This window comes from Alligator sinensis, unplaced genomic scaffold (genome assembly GCF_000455745.1).
Source record: "Alligator sinensis unplaced genomic scaffold, ASM45574v1 scaffold499_1, whole genome shotgun sequence".
Classification (NCBI taxonomy): Eukaryota; Metazoa; Chordata; order Crocodylia; family Alligatoridae; genus Alligator; species Alligator sinensis.
In genome coordinates, this window is record NW_005841864.1 from 1,035,562 (window position 1) to 1,056,754 (window position 21,193).

The following is a 21,193-nucleotide window of genomic DNA, read 5'->3' on the forward strand; positions in this document are numbered from 1 at the left end:
TGGACCCTCTCAATGTTGTCCACATCTCTCTTGAAGTGGGATGCCCAGAACTGGACGCAGTACTCCAGCTGTGGCCTGACCAGTGTCACGTAGAGGGGGAGGATCACCTCCTTGAACCTACTTGAGATGCACCTGTGGATGCATGATAGGGTCCGGTTAGCCCTGCTGACCGTGACCTCGCATTGTCGGCCCATGTTCATCTTGGAGTCAATGATGACTCCAAGATCCCTTTCTGCCTCTGTGCTCTCAAGAAGGGAGTTTCCCATCTTATAAATGTGCTGCCAGTTACTACTAGCCCACCCCTGCAACCTATCCAGGTCTTGCTGCAGTCTTTCCCTCCCTACTAGCGTACCCACCTCACCCCAAATTTTGGTCTCATCAGCAAATTTGAACAGGTTGCTTTTCATTCCGTCGTCCAAATTGCTGATAAAGAAATTGAACAGTGCGGGCCCAAGGACCGAGCCCTGGGGGACTCCGCTGCCCACTTCCCCCCAGGTCGAATATGACCCGTCCACCACCACACTCTGAGTACAACCCTTCAGCCAATTAGCAATCCATCTGACTGTGTAGGCATCAATGCCACAGTCGCCTAGTTTTTTAATGAGGATGGGGTGGTCGACAGTGTCAAAGGCCTTGCTGAAGTCCAGAAAGACTACATCCACGGGGACACCTGCAACCAATGCTTTAGTGACCTGATCGTAAAAGGCAATCAGGTTGGTCTGACATGACCTGCCCCTAATGAAACCGTGCTGGTTGCCCTTGAGCATCATCCCCGATGCCAGCCCATCACAGATGTGCTCCTTGATGATCTTCTCAAAGAGTTTCCCCAGGATTGAGGTAAGACTGATGGGCCTATAGTTGCTCAGGTCCTCCCTCCTCCCTGTCTTAAAGATGGGGACTACATTGGCTATTTTCCAATCATCTGGCACCTTGCTTTTACCTTGCTTTATGACCTTCACTGACAAGGAAGTTTTGTTCTTATAAGTTATACAAGAAACATCTAATACATTTGGATACCTCAATCACCACTACTAACATTTTAAGCTAAAGTTATGACATACTGTATTTAAGAATGTACGAAAATTAAAAAAAAAAAAAAACATTCTCGGCAAGGTATTGAAGGACTCAGTCAGTCCCCTTCTTCCCCACCAAAGAGGTTACAAATCATGTATTTTGTTGTTAGCAAGAGACTTAACTTAGACAATGAAAACTGATGCTGGTATTTTGACATTTTGCCTGTCAAGTACTAATCTAATAGTCCCATTCTTGGTTGGAAACATAGGGCATTTATACACATGCTCTGGGGGGGGTGTGGGGAGGGGTGGGGGGCTTTAATTACTGCAGCTCTGAGAGCCACGCTAATTAAAAGCACCCGGGGCATCATGTATATGAGCATCCCAGCTCTGAAAAATGGCAGTGGGGCTCTTTGAAATAAAGCTCATCAAATGAACTTGTAAGTGCCCCACCACCATTGTTCAGTGCAGGGACACTGATACACATGATGCTGGAGTGTGCTGGAGTGTGGCACAATTTATGGGCTGTAATTACAGTGCATCAAAGCAGCCTCTCTGTACGTGTATAAGAACCCATGATTGGGGACAGATTAAATACAAGAAAAAACATTATTCCTTTCAACATCTAGGTAAGCCCTAATTATTAGGGCCATACAAAGCTTCAGTCACTGATTTGATTCATCAGAGATTCAGCCTGATTCAGTGGCTGAATCTCCAAATCTGAATCAAATTAGGAGACCCTTTAATCTCTATGAATTGAATCAGAACCCTCCAAGTCAATTCAGAGAAATTCAGAAAGATTTGATGATTTGGACAAAGACACAGCTTTAAATGTTTTTTCTACATACGTACCAGGTGGCTCGTGAATGCTGAGATGCTGGGGCAGATGCAGTGCCCCACAGGAATGTGTGTGGGGGGGGGCAGGGTCCCCAGTGTGCTTGGCAGAAGACCCAGAAGTGGACTAGAAGCACTTCTGGTCCACTTCTGGGTCTGCTGGGGAGCACATTGGGGACCCCTCCTCCACCCCCCAGCTCAGCAACTGGTGCCTCCTGGGTCTGGGGGGACACCTGGGGTCCCTCCATAGCCAATCACTGAGCCAGGGGGGATGGGGGGGGCATGTGCTTGGTGGCGGACCAGGAAGTAGATTGGAAGTATTTCTGGTTCACTTCTGGGTTCACCACCAAGCACATGGGGGCCCCCCCGCCCCGCGCTCCTGTGGAATGCTCCATCCAGCCTACCATTGCAGCATTCATGAGCCATACATACCTCAAGGTATGTAGAAAAAATATTTAAAGCTGCGATGTTACTTGGAGAATCACTGATTCTCCAAATCAGCATTGAATCTTCAGATTCGGATTCAGCTGAATCGAATCAGGACAGTGATCTGAATCAACTAACTGAATCATTGTCCCCAATTCGGGCTGAATCCAAATTGAATACAGCCCATTTTGCACACCCCTACTAATTTTATTTATATCTATCTATCTATCTATCTATCTATCTATCTATCTATCTATCTATAAAATAGGCACAGAGGGACCTAACCAGTCAGCTTAGGCAAGATGATGACACACACACATGCAAACGTGTGTGTGTGTGTGTGTGTGTGTGTGTAATAAATATTAACTAGATAGTCCCAGCAGCAGTTTTAATATATATTAAATGTATGTGCATGTCTGTGTTTAATATATATAGAATTATAATATTATATATTATATATATATTATATATATATTAATATTATATTTAATATATATTAAATAGATAGTCCCAGAGCTTTAATATATATTAAATAAATAGCCCCATGGCACTCATGCTGTCAGACAGTAGGCCTGTGCGAGTCAGCAGTGATCCGATCTGGCTTTGGACCTGGCCACTTCGGATGGCCACGATCTGATCTATAGCTCCAGACTGGGTTTCCACCTCAATCCGGCCGAAGCTTTGGAGCCACCTCGGAGATCCGACCATAGGGTATAATAGGGAATCAACAAAATATCTATACTTTGTTGTTTGTTGTCCAATTTGGATTAAACTTTCAGGGATGGTAGCCTCTGCTGAGAGCATGCAGCCTGCCAAGGTTCAAGAAGATCGGTGCAGGGGGGTTCTGGGGCCCTGCACCCCTAGCTGCTGACAGGCAAAACTCGTGCCATGGGTGACACTGCGTGTGTTAAGGCGCAGCGGGGTGACAGCTGCGTGGCCTCTGCTGCTGCCACAATGCCTGCCAGCTGTGGAAGAGATCGGTGCAGGGGGGTTCTGGGGCCCTGCACCCCTAGCTGCTGACAGGCAAAACTCGTGCCAAGACTGTGTCTGTCCTGGGGCAGCTGATTGTCTGTATTCTTTCCTCTACTTAGCCTGGTTTTGTAGGTCCTAACTGATATTAATTAAGTCGTTATGTAGTAGCTAGGTCCTGTGTATTGAGCTAGTCCCTGAGTGAATCATGATTGATTGATTGATTGGTAACTGGGAACACAGCAGCTTAGCAGCCAGGCCTGCAGCAGTGTCTCCCCTCCCTGCCCCAAGACAGACAGAGTCAGTCCCACAAGCACCCATGGCACCATTTTGCTTGTCTGCAGCTTGAGAGGCAGTTTCCCCCAAACCCCTGCACCGATCTTCTTGAAACTTAGCAGGCTTTGTGGCCTCATCAATAGCTACCATCCCTGCAGTTTTCATCCCACTATGTCATAATGCCTAGATGTGACATGAATTTTGCTTTCATGAATTTGGGGTGCTGTTCCCCCCAAACCCTTGCACTGATATTCTTGAAGCTTGGTAGGCTTCATTCTCTCTGCAGAATCTACCACCACTGAAAATTTCATCCAAATTGGACAAAAATCCCCAAAGTTATAGATATTTTATTGTTTCACCATTATACCCTATGGCCGGATCTCTGAGGCGGCTCTGAGGCAGCTCTGAAGCTCTTCAGGAAGCCGAATGAGGCCAGCGCTTCAACCTGGATGTGCTGCTTTGGGCCCCAAAGTGTCCAAAGCTTCTCCAGATCCAAAGCTCTGTCTGAAGCCTTGCACAGCCCTATCAGACAGCAGGAGCAGGACTGGAGCCACCCATGGGGCTTTCTGGGAAAAGACAGCCACAGAAAAGCACCACCACTTACATGGAGCCCTGCACCCACCCTTAGCCTCTGGCCCTGGCCTGGCCAGAAAGGAGAAGGTACACGCTGTCTGCCCCAGATGCCCATGGCTAGGATGACTGCCTGGGACATGCTGCCCCTGGTACCCCAGTGGGCCCCTGATTGGTTGGGTCCCTGGACCTGGGCCCTGTGGGCCTGTGCATTAATTTGCCCCTGTGCCCACTCCTGCTTGCATGTGTTAAAGGTGGAACTCAGATAGTGATTTTTTTGAAATTTTTCACTGGTGTGCTTGGGAGTAGATATGACTTCATGTACAGCAACCATAAATATTTCCTTTAAAAATGTGGCTGAAGGCAGAGGAGCGCTCTTGTATAAATACCCAGAAAGTATTCACTCTCTAAGTCAGATGCCTAGATTCTAGGCCCTCCTCAGCCTAAAGGCTTTCAAATTTATAACTCCCACCTCCTAGGAAAGTCTTCTTAACCACCAATAAAGCTAGGAATGGGAAGGTTTCTGTTTCTTTTATGCAAGGTAGGCCACTATGTGGAGAAGAATGAAAAAAATCTTAAGACAAGAGAGGGGGAGAGAAACAGAAAAAGAGAAAGCAAGCGAGAGGGAACCCAGTGATGAGTGCCCATTTCTGCCAAAGAGACTAGAAGTCATGAGTCAAGCCCTGCTCCCAACACTCCAGACATTTTATCCAGACACACTCTAATGAACCATACTTATACAGTCCATTACAGCAGGGACCAGAACCCAGGACCCTCCTCCTTCTTGTGTGTTTTTAAATAAGAGTGATTTAGTCACCTATATATGCTTTAGTCATGGTGCAGGTTCAGGCTGTGACTATCACTCTCACATCGCTATCTAATTGAAGGCTGCAGGTAAACATAGCTTAAATGCAGGTATAGGTGCCTAAATTGGGAGAAACAGAATTTCAGACACACTCCACACTTCAGCATTTCCTATTTCCTCCCCTGCTTAGCAGAGTGCTGGGGATTGTGATCCTAACCATAGGCCACAAATAGATGTTCATTTCTACTAATAATTTCCACTGGTAGAAATCTTCCCTGGAGGAATGTAAAGACATTCAACTTGCAGCTGCTCCCACTCCTCAATCTGGGGATGACATAGGGTGCAGTATTTATTCCACTCCTCCCAGTGTGTGGGGGGAGTGGAGCAGCAGGAAAGACTAGAAATCAGAATACAAATGTTCAAGCTGTTTCTTTTGGACCATAAGTGGCAGTTCCAGGAAAAAAATAAGACAACTCCAATTAGGAAGTTGTTCCCAGGAGAGTTTCTTCTAGAAGAATAAAAATTTGTACACTTTCTCCTGGCTTAAGTCCTCCTAGGGACCAAGAGGAGTGGAGCCAGAGGCAAGTCTCTTGTCCCTCCTGTAGATCAGGGGGAAAGAGGAGGATCCAAGACTGGGGTTTAGAGATTGGGCAGCGAGCAGCCTCCTTTACTCTGTTCCCAGTCTCCAGGAGGAGAGCAGAAGGAATACTTGGGCAAAGCCCACAGACCCTTCCCCAAGACAGGCAGTCCCCAGTCTTGGGGAAAATGTAGGGAGTAGTGGTGGCTGCTCCTGTAACCTCCCAGACTGGTCAAGTGGTGGTGGAGAGGAAGCAAGGCAAAGCCACGCACCAGTTCCTCAGACTGCAGCAAAGCCCCCGCTTGCTCTGCACACCTGGGAGTCCACTGTGAGACTCTGGGAAGACTCTTCCCAATCCCAGTTTCTGGCCCCACCAGCTTTCCCTTGCCATCTATGCTGTCCTCAGGGTGATGATTTAAAACCCAGCAAGGATGGGAATTGGGTTTGTGGGGGAAGCTGTCCTTGAGCCTGCTTTCCAAGCATGTTGGCCTTTAAATTGCCACCCTTGATGCCCACCTGGACAGCACAGGTGACAAGGGGTAGCTGATGGGGTTGGCAAAGCCCCACACCTTCTACCAAAACTGAGGACTGCAGGGAGGCAGGGGGTGATGTCTGCTTGGATGACTTGTCCAAGAGGGGAGAAGAGCAGCAAAGCAAAGTCATCATGGACTTGCAATGCCTGCAGGAAGAGGGCTTGCAGTGGTTCTGCCTCTGGTGCCTGGGAATCAAGCAATAAGAGGAGTGTGGGGAAAGTACCTTACCTGATGCTCACACTGGAGTGTGAGGAGCTGGGAGTGAGCAGTTAGCAGCTGATCCTCCTCTTCTCTCCTGGTCTATAGGAGGGACAGGTGCTGCTGGTTTTGGGGAAAGCACAGGAGCCTTTCCCCTGGATCTACTCCTCTTGGTCCCTAGGAGGACTTAAGCCAGGAGAAAGTGTACACATGTTTATTCTTCTAGGAGGACAAGGTGCTAGGAGAAACTCTCCTGGGACCAACTTCTCCCTAATTGTAGTTGTCTTATTTTTTTCCTGGAACTGCCACTTTTAGTTGAGGAGAAACAGCCTGAACATTTGTATTCTGATTTCTACTGGGAGAACGGTGATTCTCCCAATAGAAACTGAACATCTATACATGGGCACAGGTATCTCATTTTCCCCATATGAAGAACTGAGAATTAAGTGTCTAACTTGCTTTCCTGAATTCTACTTGTGACCATTAGCTCTGAGAATGTGCAGCACCACTATAATGGCTTCCCTTTGTCAAGCTCGTCCTAACTGCCCAAGGTCATAGAAGAAATCACGGGCAGGACAACCCAAGGAATCTGGGTCTCAAGTCCAGTCTAGTGTCCTGATCAGCAGGTCATCCTTCCTCTCCACTACACATACAGCAGTTTATCAGAGGAGCCACTATGGACTTTGTTGCTGAATTTTAACTTGTATATAAAAATTTAGAGGCGCATTAAACAAACATAACTTTTTGGGACACAGCTAAAAGACCAGTTTGTTGTACATCACTTTCACAAAGCAACTTCCTCAGAATATGGCAGTAGGTTTTTATCATACCCTTCAGATAACTCAGCTCAGGTGGACATCCATTTGCCAAATGCAGCCACACAACCATAGTCCTATGACACAGACAAGGAACAGATCACAAGGATTCCCTCTACGAAATATTGTTGAGATAGCATTTGCTATTTTGAATTTCTTGCAACACTTTCCTGAAATATTTTAAACTGTTTTCAGATAACTGTATACAGAAGGCAATCCCCCTTTGATAAACTGCTAGATTGATATGTTATGACTTAATAAAGGATGTTATTTTTCACTCCTCCTCACAACAGCATGATGTTGCATGCAATGCATTTCTGAATGGAGGCAAAGAGTCCTACTGAGAGTTACTGTTCTGGTAAACAATTGAGAGCCTACAAAAATATTTACTCTTCCTAGTGTGTTTTTATCCTTTATAATTTATAGTATATTTTGTAGCTAGGGTACCACCCCCAAAGAACCAGTGTTCATTCATGTAGGACTGGAAGCAACTTGCATGTAGCTTTAGAGAGTATTACTTAAAAATAAAGGGAGGATGATAGTCAAGAACACTGTCTTCTGGATGGATAGAAAACTTTACCTTCCAAGTGAACACCTCTGGAGATAATAGGGATACACGATATTTTGCACATAGCTATCCACTCTATCCTCAGTAATATACTAGGGTAACATCAGGTATTAAATTCTGCACTGCATTCTGGAATTAAACATAAAGTTTAGCATTTCTTCCTGACATAATTCATTCAAGAGAGAAATTGGATTAATTCAATGGAGCTATATCACGGAGGAACAAGGCCCATGCCAGATCAGGAACTAATGCAAAACTGTAATGGATATGTGTTTTAATAAAATAATTCATTGCACTCCATAAAATTCTGGTCTGTTCATAACATTTCTGTTATGGAAGCAGTGTCGAGAATTGTATCCACTCTAATAAAAAGCAGAGCTTGTAGTGGATAAAACTCAGCTTAATATCAGTGCTTAATTCACTTTTTAGGCTTTTTTTTCCAAGTATAGTAATTGAGAGTAATTGTTAGCGAGTGCAATGTAATTACTTATGTGACTGTTGTACAATGCAAAGAAAAGAGAGAGGTAAGTGCATAACCTATGTTTCCTATCTGCCTTTAAGAATTTTAAGGACCCTGGACTAGATTCTCTAGCCTGATTGCTTTTTTCCTGTACTTAAAGATATCAAATTTGAAGTGGATTTCAATGTAGAGTTTAAAGTAAACTCCTGTCATGGAGAAAATGAATGTCTGATTATATCTGAGGCCAAAGACAGTCATTGCATCTTTAGTGCAAAATATGCCTTTGCAGTCTACGAAAACAGAGCATATGGTTTTTCAAGCAGTTTGTAGCACTACAAAGATGATGAAAGTGCTACAAACTGTCAGCACTTTCAAACAGTTTATTCTTGGCAGCACTATACTACATGTAATGAGTTTGCAGTACCATGTAGCATGACTGGAGTCTGTAGGGACCCTCAGCATCCCAGTTCTCTACTCTTCTTCTCCATATCGAAAGGGAGGTAGAGGAGAGTCACTGGTTCCCTGAAAATCTGCTGCATGACTCATTAAATCTATCCAATTCCTTCTAAACCCTTCCTTCCACAGGTGTTAAGAGTGTACTCCCACTCTCCTGTTTAATGGTCTTGATGTTCCACTAATCAAACTTGCCTTTACCAACTACTTTCAACTCATTTCAATAGAGTTATATTTCTTTTTGCATTGATCTGAAAGTGAATACAACCCTAGGCCCCTAGCACATTAGTAGAGCTTCTAGTTTCTTTTTACCTGGAGAAAAAGGTGTTGCATTACATATGATGATGCACATCACCATCAAAATCCTAGATCCACCAATGCCTGAAGAGTCCAACAATTCTTCATTTTTGGATAGAATATCCAAAGCATTGAGATCCATGAAATATTTATTCAAAAAAGCTGTGAAGGTTTTGCAATAGTATAATCTCTTCTGTATTTCAGTATAACATCCGTACTATACACAACTAGAACTCTAAAATTCCTTTTTGTTCAGAGATATATCTTTTTCAATTATTTATTTTGAAGATGTATCTTGTGCTCAGTTAAATGTAGGTTGTAAAAGCAAAGCCAGACTGTATTTATGTTTTGATACCTGGGGGATATGGAAGATTCAAATCTAACAAACCATACAATTTTTGCTTCTGTAGTAATAAAACTTAATGCCAAATTCTGCTCCTACTTACATAGAATAAATTTGTGTTATTCCGCATTTAAATGAATGCAAGGGATCAAAAGTTGTCCATATTATTTATATAGCACTGCCAACAATAAGTGGTGGCAAGTTCTAATATGTGCAACTCCAACACACCAAATTATGGCCTCGTATAAGCAGATGCAATCCCACTGAAGCCAAATGAGTTCAACATGGTTTTACAAGGTCTTAATTCGGTCCACTGATTGCAAAATGATTGCATGGATATTAATGAGGGCACAATGTGGCCTCCTCCTTGGTGAAAAAGAATCCAACTTCGCTTGAGGTTGCATACTAATGCGAGGTCTGGATCTAGTGCCAGATCTTAAAATAATTATTGAAATTGCTATTCCTCATGGAATCACAGATGAACCTCAGAACACATGGAACACAACAACTCCACTGGACATGAAAAGGAAATTTTATTAAACATGTTTACATAACATGAGTTGGAAGTTCATTTAAAAGCACAGGGGAGTGTTAAGACAAGTGGTCAAAATAGAAAGATACTACCGAATTATCATTAGTTGATTTTTTGGCCACTAAGACAGAACAGAATCTAGTAGTAGTGCACCAATGCTTCAGTTCTTCCTGCTCAGCAGGTCGAGCAGTAATCAAACTGTGCCCTATGGAAAGATGGGCAGAATAGTTCCGGCATGGTAAATAATAGTAAATAGTTCACTTGGTGCAGGCAGTATGTCTATGAATTAAAACCTAGTGTGTACACAATCTCTACATGTGTTACAGCCCCACAGTAGGAATCTACACCAAAATATTTATTAGAAGGAATTTGGTCCGTACTACATCACGTTTTCCATAGGGTAAAAAATAAAGTCCATCTATAGACATTTAGCACCAGACTCACAGACCTAGCCTGGCTAAAACCTGCAAAATGTCTATAAGAAAAATGGATGGCTTAGATTTCTTGGTTACTTCAGTATAGTAATTACGAGCAAACTGTACAAGTACATGCAACATACAAGCTGGCCTATGTGGAACTAACATACATTATTAAATAACCTTTTTTTTCTTTTTACAAAACGTGCATGCAGCTTTGAACAGTTCCAAGTCATGCTGCTCTATTTGTGTGATCACAAAATTGAATGGCCTGTAAAAGGAGGGAAAACATTTCAATGCACCTGCAGAGTCTGCAGTTTTAGCACATTTACAGAAAATCACTAGAGATTTCAAGGCCAAGAACAACTCAAATGAATAAAATGCAAATTGAAAGTTGACTTTTTTCCCAAAAAAGTAAGATATCTTGCGGTAAAAAATCAAGCTTTGTGCTTGCATCAATCTCAAAGAAATGTAAACTAAAATTTGATAAAAACATTAGTAAGTGCAGAATATTTCAACTGGCATCTCCAGTGAAATACTGAACATCTCATATCATGCTCTATCCAGGGCAGACACGTGTGTCTAAAGTGACACGTATTGGAGAAGCCTGGGTACAGCTGAAAGTGTCATATGCTCAACCCATTCCTGGTCAACATTTTGGGAAGTCAAATATACATTTATACACATAAACGTAAATATTTCCTCTTTAAATCTAGGAAGAAAACTGCATTACCAGTAATATTTTCAATGTCAAAATTAAGACTAAAGCTTTTTTTTCTTATCAGTCCCCAGCATTAGTTGCAGATAGATTTCTTCAAAACTCTTCCATGCAAAATATCATAAAACAAAAATCATTATGCAAACAGTTTTGCTTTTTTACAAAGAAAAGTTAGTGGTCTGAATTTTTTTAAAGGAATTATCTTGAATGGTCATTTGTTTTGGGTTTCCACATGAAAGACTTTGAAGAACCAGAACTGAGAAACAATTAGAATCTCACTGGCATTGCGTCTGGTAATTCTGGCTCTTGAACACTTTAAGGAATGCTTACAGAGATATACTTCAGCCCTTTTTTGTTTGGTTTAGAAAAAGAAAGGAAGGGTCTCTGTTAGCATTATGAAGACTTTCCCAAAACTGGCACAATCACACAACAAAAAATTAGTGGAAGTAACAAATACAGAAGAACTGTTGGAATACCAGGAATTTAACACTGCTTCTGGGCTCTGTCTAAATGTGAAAAAGACAACATTGTTAACAGAGTGAGAGCTTCCAGTTTTTTAAAATTTAATTCTAGTCTAGAGGGCCCATGTTCTTTTTAATTGCTATAAGCATCAGTGACTATTTCTAGTAGATTGACTTCCTGTATTTGATATATTGTTTTGTCAATTTAGCCATCTTTTAACAAAAAATTCAGACATTTTGGATAACTGCTACAAGGAAAAACAGAAGTGATTGTCTCTCTCCAACAATGGTTTTAATCAATGTATATATCTGATTCCAATTATCCTGGGTTGTAACATTTTTATTAGACAGCCCCTACTGTAAGTTCACTATGATCTAATGCAAGGAGGCCCAGCTGAACTTTCCAGAGATGATTGGGAAGCCCTGCGAGTCAGGGGAGTCAAGGTTGGATCCACTAGTGATGAAGGTGGAAATAATTTATACCAGCCTATTACCACACTGGACAGATCAAGTTCCTCCAGAAGGATCTGTGCAACCCCCATGAAGCATTTGTGATCCATTCGGCCATAGTCTCCCCAAACTATCACCTGCAATGGCATAAAATATAGATTCAATACTCTCCAAAAACACACACATGCACATATTCATTCATGGTGTAACTCACTACTTGAGTGAACAGGGTCAATGTTTTTCCCAAAGAGAAAGAGAAGGATGCGACTATGGGAAACATCATAGTAAGACTGCATGTTAGATTCCATTGGAGGATGCAACCACACAGGTGCTTTTCAGAACTCTAATGACATTAATGACATTGTGAACCACACAGATGTACCAGCTGGTGTTTGTAAAACTAAATTATATTTGATTAGGGGAGGAGTGACTCACATGCATAAAGTTAAGTACATGCTTAAGTGCTTTACAAAATTAGGACCTGAAATAAGGTTAAGAAATGACTGACCTGAAGGACTTTACCCTGTGGGCTTTCATCAAAAACCAGTGTCTGTTGGTACAAAGGATCAAGGGTCTTCCGTGCAATTCTAGTCTTCTTCTTAGCTATACAGGCTCCATTTTCCAGCAAGTATACTTTGACATATGGAGCTACAAAGTGTAATAGCACAAGTTTATGTTAGGACTTAGGGCCTTCCCACTGATACATTACTGTGCTACTGCATGAAAATCAAAAAGAAGCTGACTAGAAAGAAAATGACCAAAACTATTTTAATCGCCCAAAGTCAGCGAAATTTTACACAGTAAGTAAACAGCGTAGATGGGTGAAATTCAATTGGATATTTAAAGGTCTTTCAGATTTAATCATCTACGACATTAGATGTTACACGTTTTTAAGTAATATCTTTTGTGGCTTGTTTGCTATTTTATGGCACCATAAATTTTAATGAACATGTAGTATGTTGCTTTTTAATAGTGTGATTAACATGTTAATCACTCCAGAAATATAACATGTGCCAGAGGCCTGGAGTTCAGAGCCATTTCAAAATATAAGACTTTGATGTTTCAGTGAAACGGGTGTTCAAAGGCTGAACACACAATCATTTCTTTAAATGTTCAGATAAAAAGGCAACTATTCCTTGTTCACCTTTTCCCTCTTAAAAGGTTTTAAACAAACATTTTTAGAAAATTCTTAACTAAAATTGTTTTCTGAGTATTACGAAGCACAGTGATTTTCCTGGAAAATAAAAACAATTTCCAGCAAAGCCTTCCTCCAACAGTGAAGTTTTCATTATAACAGTATTCTATTTGTCCCTACCAGCTAAACCACTTGAGCTTGCAGCTGGTGGTACAGCTTGCTGATTTATCCACAACACTTGTACCACTCAAAGGGAACATCAATTTGCTTGTTTGACATTCCCCTTTCACCTACTCTATTCCACTTCTTTTCTGAAGGAAGTAACCAAATGCTAAATGTCAATGCAAGGGACTCCAGATCTCTCACCGAACCCACAGTGGGCTATAACATTTCCTTAAAAACTCCAACATGCCTCTGCAGATGTTCCAAGGATGTTTCAGCCTCAGAACGTTAATTTTATGTGCAAGAAGAGGACTCTTTCAAGTGGTTGAACCTGTGTGGAGATGCACACACACCCTCTGTCAAAATGCAAAATAAGTAACGTAAATGTAGTGACCGTTTCAAGGAGGTGAGAAGGTGTCTTCAGATATCTAATCTGCACTTTATGGCATAGTTTGTATTGTGTTCTATTATTTACATTTTCCCTCACCTGGGGTAGATTTGGAGCCAGGTTTTTGCGTGAGTCCTCGGGCTCTGATGACTTCTACTTCTAATTGACCTTTTTTATCCACCATCCCAATCTGAATATCACCTGAAAGGGAGAGGAAAGAGAACATTTTATTCTAGAAGCAGTGTTACACAGTGTGCAGAGCACCACAAATTTGGAAGACCTGGGCTTTATTCCTGCTTCTGGCCTTTTGTTGGTTGACACTGGCTAGTTACTTCAATTTTTCTATCTGTAAAGTGAGGATAAAAGATACTTACCTTGTATCAAGTGCTTTGAACATTACTGATGGAAAGTGCTATATAAGAGCTGATAATTATTATCATCCTGAGAAGCCAAGTATAGACTCTAGCCCACTACCACCACTCAGGCATTGTGGCAATTATTTTTATTTATAGTATGGTCAAATCTAGAGACTACCAACCGGGGACTGATACTCCATTTTGTCAGGTACTAAACAGGGACAGAATCAAATGATAGCCCTGTCTGCAAAGAGGTTATCATATTAATATATAAAAGACAAATCTGGAGGCAACAAACCAATGGAAGCACAAGGTAACAGTGGGTGCAGACAGATGTGGGGTGGGGGAAAAACCAAATGCACTTTGCTGGAAGAAGCAATGCATTAGTTTGACCTGGCTCCACAGCATCCATATAGACTGGATATTTCAGCAGGGCTTTATGGTACTTTCATGTAAAGCTGATTCAACTAGCTAGTAGTTAAAAGCACCATAAAAGTGCCACTGAAGTGCCTGATGCATACAAACACTGAGCAAGCTGGGTCCAACTAACGTGATGCCTCTTCTGAGCATGTGCTGGGCTTGGTGTGGGGGTGTGTGGAATTTAAGGTAAAGTGCTGTTTTTCGGGTTTGGTTTTTTTTATGCCTGTAAGCAGCCAGCACTGAAGCCTATCTAACCATTCATTCAATCTTCTAAACTTTGCAATAGGGAGTGTATTCTATAAAAGGGCTTTAGCAAGTATGACAGTCACAACTTCCCCCCTGAAAAACACTTTATACAAAGTAACCCTTTGTGTGTGTCAAGAGAACAAGCTGCTCCCTGGCATAAAACACAAGGCATCTATCTAAGCTACTTCCTCAGTTCTGAATATTTGGAAAGTGACAGAAGAAAATTTGTCTATCGGCATTCACTTGCTAGTCTGTCCTGGAAAGGAAGATTTTGAATAAAAACATAACACAGTAATCACGGGTTGGTTTTCAAAATATTAAAACTCCAGGGCTGCATATTAAGCCACTATAACTGTTAGAAGGGAAAGGTGGCTAGGTATCAAACTAGGCTTCTGGGCTAAAGAATAGACAATCAGATACATACAATTTGCTTATTATACTTGGTGCAAATTGAGTACACATCAGTGCATAACCCTAAGTTGAGGATTGACATTCAGGGCCTATATTACTATACAAACCATTGTGGGCAGTGTTGTTCACAGAATCTGTCGCATTCCATTTATTACAGTATTATTTTTCAAATGTAATTGGACATGAGATCTTCATATGCATTTCTAACAGCATAGTGACTTTGGCTGCTTTAGTACTTGAGATATGACAGGCCAACAAACTGATTTGTTATCTATCAACACTTTTCTTGAATAAACAAGCTCTGTGTTGAGCCAGAAATAGTTGACATGAAATTTGCACCTGGAACATATTTTGATGCTATGCATGAAACTAATATCTTTACCACAACCAGTCAGCAGAGGGAACCACAGCATAGAGACTCCCTCTGCAGAGATTAGTATGTAAGAGGCTTACCAAAGAAATTGTTAGGAAGAGAGACTTGTCAGGAAGAGGCAGACAAGGTTCTTTGAGTAAATCTGGTATCTTTTATTAGACCAACTCAAATAGTTGGAAAAATTCTTCTTAGCAAGCTTTCAGGTATGAATACCCCTTGTATGGCTGAGGAAGCACCTGCAGTTGGTGTGTGCTCTTCCTGAATGGACTGAACAGTAAAGAAGCCAGAGGCTGGTATACAGGCAAGAAAGGCAGTTGCACGCATACCAGCCTCTGGCTTCTTTCCTATTCATTCCATCTGAGAAGAGCACACACCAACTGCAGCTGTTTCCTAAGCCTGATAAAGAATATTTAAACCCAAAAGCTAGCTACGAAGAATTTTTCCAACTATTTGAGTTGGTCTAATAAAAGATATCAGATTTACCCAAAGAACCTTATCTGCCTATGTCCTTAGAACAACATGGCTACAACCTACACCCTTGATAGGAAGAGTGAATTTTCTAGGCCATATCCTCTCCTGAGCCTGGAAAGAGGCAAACTACAATAGATGGGAAGATATGTATCACTCCAGAACTGCTTTGAAAGAGGCTTGGGTAGGAAAACAACTTTGGAATCAAAGGGTGAGGTAAACAGGATCCATCTGGAGGAACTACTGGCTTCATTCAGATTTTATAATAATGAGAAAAAAAGAAGCCAAATATAATATTTAATATTTCCTATTATAATGGGGAAAATGTACTGTTAAAAGTCCATAGGCTTTCTGCTCAATAAGAAAAGCCAGAAAGCTGTTGTTTGAATTTCTACAACATCCTATGACTTATGGCTAACTTAATGGATGGAAGAGAAAGCTTCTCTTTTCATTTCTCTGGAGAACTCCTGAATTGGAAAGAGGAAAGTGTCCTTCCCAATCTCCCATTGTTCCTCCTGGCATCCTCTTCCTCCTCCAAGGTAGCTGAGTGGCTCACCTGAGCTCCTTCAGTGACTGCTACGCTACTTGCAACCTGTGATTTTCAACTCACATCACTTGGTTAGGCCAGTAGGGCTGTCAAAGTTTGTTCACATAGTATCCCTAATGCATGACACCAGTAAGTGTGTCACATATCACCCAAGTGCAAACAAAAGATTTTTGGATAGATTCTGTCCCATGTTGGAGGTTACTTTGGTGGTGTACACATCATAAGAGCAGCTCACAAAGGGCTGGTGAGAAACTTCTCTGGTACAGACTAAGCATTAGGGCTGTGTGAAGCTTTGGTCCCGATTCGATTTAGCAGATCGGTGGCCGAATCTTCAAATCCAAACTGAATAAGGAGACCCTTTAATCTCTCTGAATCGAATTGGAACCCTCCAAATTGATTCAGAAAGATTCGGCGATTCAGACAGACACAGGTTTAAATATTTTTTTTTTTTACATACCTCAAGGTACCAGGCAGCTCATGACTGCTGAGATGGTGGGGTGGATGGAGTGTCCCACAGGAGTGCAGGGGGCTCCCCAGCATGCTCGGCAGCAGACCCAGAAGTGGACCAGAAGCATTTCCAGTCCACTTCTGGGTCCACTGGGGACCGTGCCAGGGCCCACCCTTCCTCCACCCCAGCTCAGCAACTGATGCCTCCTGGATCTGGGGGGGGCACCCACAGTACCCCCATGGCCGATTGCTGAGCTGGGGGGGGGTGATGGAGGGCCCCCATGTGCTCCCCAGCAGACCCAGAAGTGGACTGGAAGTACTTCTGGTCCACATCTGGGTTCACTGCCGAGCACGTGGGAGGGCCCCCCACACTCCTGTGCAATGCTCCATCCACCCCAGCATCTCAGCATTTGAATCTAAATTGAATATGGCCCATTTTGCACACCCCGACTGAGCATAAGAGGACCATAAACAGCCCTATACTGGCTTATGAAAGCCTTACTGCAGGGAATATGCTGTAGGTGGAGGGAAGGTGGGGATTATAGTGAATGATACTGAGGAGACTCTGGGTTGCTATGGAGTACAAAGCAGACCACGGACAACCACTGTGAGGCTGCTGTAGAACAGATTTTAAGATTTCATTTGTTATATTAGCAAGAATCTAGCAGTCTCATTTATAATCTGATGGTCAGATGTGTTGTAAACATGGAGTGGAGTTTCTAATTTCCAGATTATCTTTAAAATTCAGTACTTGGCCAGGCAATGCCACAGCTGACATAATCCATGTCAACCATCTTCAAATTCTGCACATTTAAAAGCTGGTAATATGCTAGGAACTGAGAGACAGCAAGGAATAAGGCTGCAAAGACAGTCCATACATATCATAGCTCTCAGGCTGAAATTCTCTACCTTCAGCTGATTTGGGATAACAACAGAGGATGGACCATACCCTTTTTTTTGTTTAAAGTGAGAGAGGCTACATCAGAGAACATTCCAATTGTATCAACCTGTTAGCTACAGGCCACTTGCCCTACTAGGTGCAGACCACCTGGGCTACACTTTGAGCAATGGGATGTCATTTTTCTTACACATGAGAATACAATATTCTTACCCATGGCAGGGGTTGCTAGTGTCTGTCGGCCTACTAGTTGTGCAGGTCCAAGTCCATCAAGGAAATCACTAAATTGACTGTCAGCACCCAGTCTCACTCCAGGGAATATTAAGCTACAATAAAATAAAACATTAGTACATGTGAGTAACAGCAATTCATAGTGGCCAACCATAATTATCATGGAAGTGTACACACACACAAAGGCCAGACTCTTACAAGCTTCAGGGATGGAAAAGATGAAAAGTGAAGTCCCACCCCAGCTTGCTTCCCCAGCCCCCCAGTTGCTGTCCCGCCTGGCCCCATCCCCTGCCAGATCCTTCAGGCCCCCTGATGGTTGCCCCACCCATCCCCATCCCCCACCTACTTCAGCACCGGGACAAAGGCCAGTCATAGAGATGCTCTGGCTGGCTACCAGAGCATCTCTGTTGAGGACCCAGCCTCCAGCTGGCTCAGGTTTTTTCCCCCGCCCTGCTTTTTTCACCTGTCCTGCTTTTTTCCCTCAAATTTTTGGGGGGGTCTAATTTTGCCTGCATGCTGCAAATTTGCAGCACAGGGAACACTTTTTTTGTTCCTGCACATGCCTCTTACAGTGTCTCAAAGGGCTTTGAGATGCTGCAAGATGCATGTGTGTGCTCTTGTGGATGCGCCCATTAGGTCACAGAGTCACATTTCCTCTTGCTTGCTCCCCTTCTGGGTCCAAAACCTAGGGGATAGGGCACTTACTGAAGAAGTACATTTAAAGCTTTGTAAGGCTATGCAACCTGGGCTAGGGATAGACATTCAAAAAGCCTGAGCCGGAATTGATTCAATCTTTGCAGGTTAGTCTGACCTCGCTAGGTTGAACCAGTTTCCAACTGTAAAGACATTCTCTCTGGACTAAGGAAATGCAGGCACATGCCTGCAGTGGCTCAGGCTAGAAGCTGGGGGCACTAGAGCAGCCCTGCCTTTCCTTCCAGTGCTGAGCTGAGGGTGTTGTGGCCAGGCCTTGGTAGGATGCTTTGATTAGGGAGGGGCCTTTCCCCCTTCCCCCCCTGCAGTAGCCAAGTAGGGAATTGATAACAGTGTTGATTACCCCATTAAGAAAACAAAGGGACATTACCAGCTACCTCTTGATTCTCCCTTTGTCCTGCCACAGCACTGACCTTAGCTAGCATGTGGTCTGCTAACTAATCCTGAGATGTCTGCAAGGCAGAGGGGACGGAGAGGGGAAGGAAGGGGAGGCGGGGAGCAGGCAGATGCCTGTAGCCTGTGCCGGAGTTCTGGCCAGGGAGCAAAGGGGAGGGGCCAGCCCTGCCCAGAGAACATGCCAGAATGCAGGGGGTGTCTAGTTTATCTTAAACCAGCAAGGGGGCTGGGACAGACATTGCATAAACCGGTTTGACCCCAATCAGTTAAGACTGATACTACGTCCGATCAGGTTTATCTCAAACCAGTTTCAGCCATTTTCAAACTGGTTTATGTGCAATGAACATCTGGGCTAGGGACATTCAAAAAGCCTGAGCCTAAATTGATTCAATCTTTGCAGATTAGTCTAACCTGGCTAGGCTAAATCAGTTTTGTACTGGATAGACATCCCAGAAATGCAGGGACATGCCTGCAGTGGCTCAAGTTAGAAGTTGGGGGGGCTCTGGACCAGCCCTCCCTTTGATTCCACAGGGCAGAGCTGAAGGGGGTGTGGCCAGGCCCCGGCAGGACACTCTGATTATTCCCCCATCCTGAGTTGCCTAGCAGGGAATGTTTATCACCCTTAACTCAGTGTTTACCAACTCATTAAGAAAACAAAGCCTCTCTAGAGTAACTAATGGAGCTCTTCTTAAACAGCTCTTCCAAGGAAGGACATTAAGCTACCTGTTGATTAGCTCCAAAAAGCCAGTCTGCCTCTGTCCTCTCCCACAGCATGGACCTTAACCAACATGTGCTGTGCTAGCTAATGCTGAGGTGTCCGCGTAAGGCAGAGGGGAGAGGGGAATAATCCCTGCTTAGTAGGGAGAAGCCAGGCAGATACTTTGTGCCTGCAAGTCTGTGCTGAGCCCCAGCCAGGGAGCAGAGGGGAGGTGCCAGCCCTGGAGTGGAGCAGAGAGTCCCACCCAGCCCAGCCCAGAGAGCATGCCAGGATGCTGGGGGTGTCTGATTTACCAGCAAGGCCCCTGGGACAGACATTGCATAAACCGATTTGAGCTAAATCAGTTAAGTCTGATAGTATATTCAACCAGGTTTATCTCAAACCAGTTTCAGCCATTTTTAAACTGGTTTATGTGCACTTAACATCTGCTCTATTACCAGTTTCTGATCACTTAAACTGTTTTATGTGTAATGTCTGTTCCTAGCCCTGGAGCACAGGTCTCCCAGTTCCTAGGCAAGTATTCTAACCACAAGGCTACTGAGTGTTTAGGCTCTCCCCTTTTTCCTCCCTTTACTTTACAGTGAAGTCAATACTACTGTCAAGTGTACTGTTTCAGGCAGACACTTAAACAAGCTAGGTCCTGACATAGCAGATACTTCACACAGAATCCTTCCCTGTAAGTGAATTGCATCCAGACATGACAAGCGCATGAGGCTGCCTACAGGGAAAGCTACATACCTTCCCAGGGTATAATAGAATCACACTCCTAAGATCAGATGCATCACTATGATGCAAGCAGATGTTACTTCTTAGACATCTAGCAGGTAGAAGAGGAACTAGTGGGAAAGAAGCTCAGGAAAGGCCAAAAGAGCCTCATTGTGGTTTCAAGAATTTTATTTCACAATACAATAATCTCACCATGGGCTTTCTTCACTGCCAATATTAATGAATGAAGATGGGCATAAATTAGGAGACCATGTTAGAACCCTAACGGATTTCAGGAATGATAAAAATAATTTTTCAGTGACTTGACCCTGTCAATCTCTTTAAGGTAAATTTGAAATAAAACAAAACTCCAATTACAGGAAGGTTCTGACCCACCTGGCCCATCTCTAACATCTGTGAATGACAAACTGTTCAATGGAAATCAGTACTGGAAAAATTAAATACCATATTTACCTAAATTCAATACAACTGTGAATTTAAGACAACCCCCAAGCAATTAGATTCTATACATGGGAAATTTATAAATTTGTTATAATTTTCCATGTATAAGATCTGATTATAAGAGGGTCATCTTAATTTTATCCCTACCCCCAGTTCTGCAGCAAGGGAGCATGTGGTAGGGAGGCAGGTGGCTAAGGGGGAAGATGGTCCTGTTGCCCCTTGTTCTCCCACCACGTGACCCCCTGTAGCCTGCCCCCCACAGTGCCTGTGCCCCTACTCCTGTCTCCCCCAGGTAGCTTCTGCAGCCACCAAGCCTTCCCACAGTCTCTGTCCCCTGCCTGCTACCTACAGCCTCTGCCCCCCTTACAGCTTTTTGTTTCCCTACCTGCCTACCTCTGTCCCATC

At 43.2% G+C, this 21,193-nt stretch overlaps 1 protein-coding gene across 2 annotated transcripts in view; it reads right to left on the reverse strand.

Moving 5' to 3' along the window:
- Positions 1-9,662: 9,662 nt before the first annotated feature.
- RIMS1 (regulating synaptic membrane exocytosis 1) overlaps positions 9,663-21,193 on the reverse strand; it is a 368,530-nt gene continuing 356,999 nt past the window's right edge. For both annotated transcript variants that reach the window (XM_025216953.1, XM_025216958.1), the window contains 4 exons: positions 17,779-17,891; positions 13,499-13,600; positions 12,223-12,362; positions 9,663-11,851 (listed from right to left, as the gene is read on the reverse strand). In XM_025216953.1, coding sequence (XP_025072738.1) covers positions 11,633-11,851; positions 12,223-12,362; positions 13,499-13,600; positions 17,779-17,891 — 574 coding nt within the window. In that variant the 3' untranslated portion in view covers positions 9,663-11,632. The remainder of the gene's footprint in view (positions 11,852-12,222; positions 12,363-13,498; positions 13,601-17,778; positions 17,892-21,193) is intronic.